Source organism: Merops nubicus, unplaced genomic scaffold (assembly GCF_000691845.1).
Source record: "Merops nubicus isolate BGI_N331 unplaced genomic scaffold, ASM69184v1 scaffold22491, whole genome shotgun sequence".
Classification (NCBI taxonomy): Eukaryota; Metazoa; Chordata; class Aves; order Coraciiformes; family Meropidae; genus Merops; species Merops nubicus.
This window is the reverse complement of record NW_008590545.1, coordinates 17,900-21,911: the sequence shown is the minus strand read 5'-3', so window position 1 is coordinate 21,911 and position 4,012 is coordinate 17,900. Positions and strand designations below refer to the sequence as shown.

The 4,012-nt window shown below is 47.4% G+C and overlaps 1 protein-coding gene across 1 annotated transcript in view; it reads left to right on the top strand.

Moving 5' to 3' along the window:
* Positions 1–2,819, top strand: part of LOC103782233 (discoidin domain-containing receptor 2-like) — a 4,147-nt gene extending 1,328 nt beyond the window's left edge. The window contains exons 2-4 of the mRNA XM_008949989.1: positions 1,075–1,224; positions 2,049–2,086; positions 2,437–2,819. Coding sequence (XP_008948237.1) covers positions 1,075–1,224; positions 2,049–2,086; positions 2,437–2,485 — 237 coding nt within the window. The 3' untranslated portion in view covers positions 2,486–2,819. The remainder of the gene's footprint in view (positions 1–1,074; positions 1,225–2,048; positions 2,087–2,436) is intronic.
* The last annotated feature ends 1,193 nt before the right edge of the window (positions 2,820–4,012 follow it).

The window sequence follows — 4,012 nt, the reverse complement described above, 5'->3', positions numbered from 1 at the left end:
GTTGCCTTTCTGTGCTGACTTCTCCAGCTGAGAGAAGGGCAGGGACAAAACAGGGACAAAAGGAGTTTCAAGTGCCAAGTCTGGTATAGAAGTTGGGGTGTTTAAGGTCCTGCTGTTTCATTTTAGGCCCCTGTTCAACAGCCCAACACCAGCTTTTTTAGCTCTTTAATATTTTAACTAATGTTTCTTCCTCAAGCTAGTTGTTGAGATCACTTGGTTGTATTTTCCTACAACACACTCAGAGTACCCAGAAAAACTGTAAATACTTCTACTATAAAGGCTGCTGGGCCCCAGATTTTCTAAATTCACTCTGTTCTCCTAGTTATAGCTGCATCTTGAACCATAAGTGACTCCCATCTTCCTTGTGTGAACATCTGAACATTGACCAACTGCTCAGGTTGCCAGATAAGCCTGGACAATGTGGGTCTTGGATGTTGTCTGCCCAAACATGCCCTCCAGCCCCAGATTATTTTCTGTTATTTTTCTGAGCAGTCTTTAGCTTCCTTTTACTGCTTTTGAAACATGTTGCTCCAAACACAGCCAGTTTGTGCACATTTTTTGGAGACAGAAAACAGGGACAGCAAGCAGACTGTCACCAACTTCTTAGATGTGTGAAGACCAAAATTATCTTGGCCTTTCTCTAAGAGTCTGGAGTCTGCTTTGGCTCTGCCTTCACCCTGAGGGCTCTGTTTCCTGTTCAAAGGCTTTTCTGAGCTGTGTTTTGGGTGGATGTGGGCAGCAGCTCTCCCCCCATGCCACAGTCCATTCTCCTCCTGCTGCAGATACAGACTGTCTCAGGAGGGACAGCAGTCTCTGGTGTTCTGAGACTCACTCCCTGGTTGCCCCAGTAAAAGCTGCACCTTCTCAGAGCTGTCCTGTGGGTCCCACAGACATGCTGCTCCAGCCATGTCCTACCCTGGTCCCTTTGTGGGTCGCCTGCTCTGCTGTCTCTCTTTCAGAGCATTTCCCTGGGTGTGAATTCTGTGTCTTCACATTTAGCACTTAGACTGAAGTGGTTTTTGCTGCATGAGCACTGTGAGCAACCTGGGCTTACGACATCCTTTCTGTTCCCAGGGCAAGTTCACCACAGCCAGTGATGTCTGGGCATTTGGGGTCACCCTCTGGGAGATGTTTGTACTGTGCAAGGAGCAGCCTTACAGCCTCCTCTCAGATGAGCAAGTCATCGAGAACACAGGAGAGTTCTTCCGCAGCCAGGGCAGGCAGGTAAGAAAGCACATGTCACAGAATGTGACCTCTCCTTCCTTCAGCTGGCCTGGTCACGTCCAGGTGGATCTCCCCAGGGTCTTCTGCTGGCTGTACATCATCTGCAGAAGTCTCTACTTCTATTACTCATCCTTTCAAGTGTGTCCCACCTCCCTCCCCCTTTATCTAGGCTCACTGCACTGCCTTTCCTCTCTTGGAGTCCTACTGGAGGAACCTCTTGGCCCTGCCCAGTGCTGCTTCCTTGTAACAAGCCACTTCCATTCCAACCTGCCCTGTCCTCCTTGGCTTTTCCAGGCTCTCCTGCACAACCCTTTTCCCCTTTTCCTTTCTCAGATCTCTCTCCCACTGGTGTTTTCTCTGAAAGACAAGGAAGCACTTCCTGAGGTGGGGAAGGAGGAGCTGTTCCCAGGGATTAGATACTCCCTGTAGTATCTCACATGTACCAAGGAGCCTTTGGCCATCTCTGATTGCTGATGGGCTTCTCTGTGTCATTCTGTCCTCTTGCTAACTGCCAGGCAGGACTGTGCACTCTGCTGTCTTGGGTAGATAGCAGTGATGATGCTGGACAGTCCAGCCCCTCAGCCCTCAGGGTCACTGTACCCAAAAAAGTGGAGTGTCAGTTCAGAACCATTTGCTGTTCTCCTAAAGTTGAAGGATTGAGGGGAATGAAATGATGGGAGGTTTTATTTGCTGTCTCCTGAATACTAATGATGTAATGAGGAGCCTGAAAGATGTGTATTGAAATGAGAGGGGGAGAGAAAAATACTGCCAAGCTGTGCTTTAGATAAGCTCTAAAAGGTGTTTTTTCTGTCTCTGCTAACAAGCTGTCACGGTGCTTAGAGAGGCTCATGGGTTGTCTACGGTGAGTGCAAGTGTTTGGATTTTATTGTGGTGAATTTGGGTTTGGTTTGTGTTTTGCTGTCACTTAGAAGACAAATCTCTCTGAAGCATTCACGTTTCCTGGGGGACAGAGGCCTGTTTTGTGACCAGCTCATCAGACCAGTTGGCAAAGTGTCCACAGGGCCATTTGAGATGGTGTCAGAGCTCTGTCCAGGCTTCACTGCCAGACTCACCCTTGGTGGGTTTCGAACACTGCATGGTGGCTGTGTCTTGTAAACCTGGAATGAAACTGTCCTTGTGGTGTTAATGCAGTAAAGATTCGGTTCTCTTCTGAAAAACCCTCTGAAACAGTTGTAACTTTCTTCCTTTCAGATCTATCTCTCCCAGACTCCTCTGTGTCCTAACCCTGTGTTTGACCTGATGCTGAAATGCTGGAGCAGGGATATAAAAGATCGTCCCACTTTTGACATGATTCACCACTTCCTGCTAGAGCAAATGGAATCAAACATTTGACTCCAGAAAGAGACAAGCTGTTGAGAACAGAGTGACTTTGGTGTCTCCTTGCCTGTACCTCACAGGAAGATGGTCAGGCCACCTTGCTCTCCTCCCTTGACTGTGCCATATTTAAGTTGAGACGTCCATGGCAGCTGCTCATTCTATTGGCCATGGTCTGACACGCAGGACCAGAGGATCTCATTTGGTTGAAAAATCATCTCCTCTTCTGAATCACTTCCTGGGAATACTGTGAGAGGGGTTTATTAGATACCCATACACCTTTGGGCAAAACGGATGAGTGAAACTTTGAGGGGCTGGAGCTCTCTCCTGGGTGGACTGGGGAGCTACCGGTCTGTGAGAGCGCTACCACTCAAGAACAGATGTCTAGAAGTAAAGACTTCAGTCTTCTAAAACTATTCCATTAAGTCAAATGGAAGTCTTGTGCACATTAGTGAGTGTTTCTCTATGCTCTGGCTGCAGATGAGATGTAGAGAGACTAGAAATGTCTAGAGCTAGGAAATGCTTTAATGGACTTGAGAACTGACGGAGCATTTAGCAACCCTTTGGAAGTAACACTACCAGGGTCTACAGAGGATGCTGATACAAGAGTCCAAGATCATGTTCTTTTTTCCTGTGGTTGTTAAGCACTGCTTTTGTTGTATATGTGCATTTTTTCCCCACACTGGATTTTTTTTTCTAGAAAAAAGAAATTTTAATGAATGTTGGAAGGTCATGGGAAGGTCAGTGCGGTAGAAGATCTTCTTTTGACCTGCAAATTAAGGCTAGGGTAGGGAGTTTGTATTGAAAAGTAGCTGATACTGTACTACTGTCACTATGTAGATTTATTAGCCTAATGAATTTGTAGCCACAATGGACTGATGTGCAATTAATCCTGTATAAATACCCATTAATATGAGATCTCTAAGTCAATGCTGTTACATGTGTAGAGGGAGCTTAGATGCGGTGAAGGCGAATGGCTGAGAGCAGAACCAGTGATGTCACTTGTCACAGCTCACATGAGGGGAAAAGGAGCAGAGTACGGGTCATCCCCAGCACACGAGTGTGCCCACGTGCTCACACCCATGTGTCTAGGGTCAGGGGTTCCTCCTCAGCTCTGCAGCAGGCTGGTGGTGCTGTTGGCCAGGCAGATCCGCTCTGCCCTGGTCCCGCCTGGCGTGGGGAGGTGGCACTGACCCCTCCCCTTCCTGTGGGTTTGTGCTTTATTTTGGATGCTCCCTGCACAACACAAGACCATTCACTCACTGGACTTGGGGTTGTTTTCCTCTTTGTCGTGTCACAAGCGGCTCATTCTCTTGGAGGGCTTTAGAGGGTTCTGAAATTCATTTGGAGTGAGTTGGAGGATTCAGCTCGTTTCTACAATAAATCCATTGTGGATTTACCAGGTGCCTGGGGAATACTTTGCTATTCCCTCTCTAATTGTTTAGCAAGATAC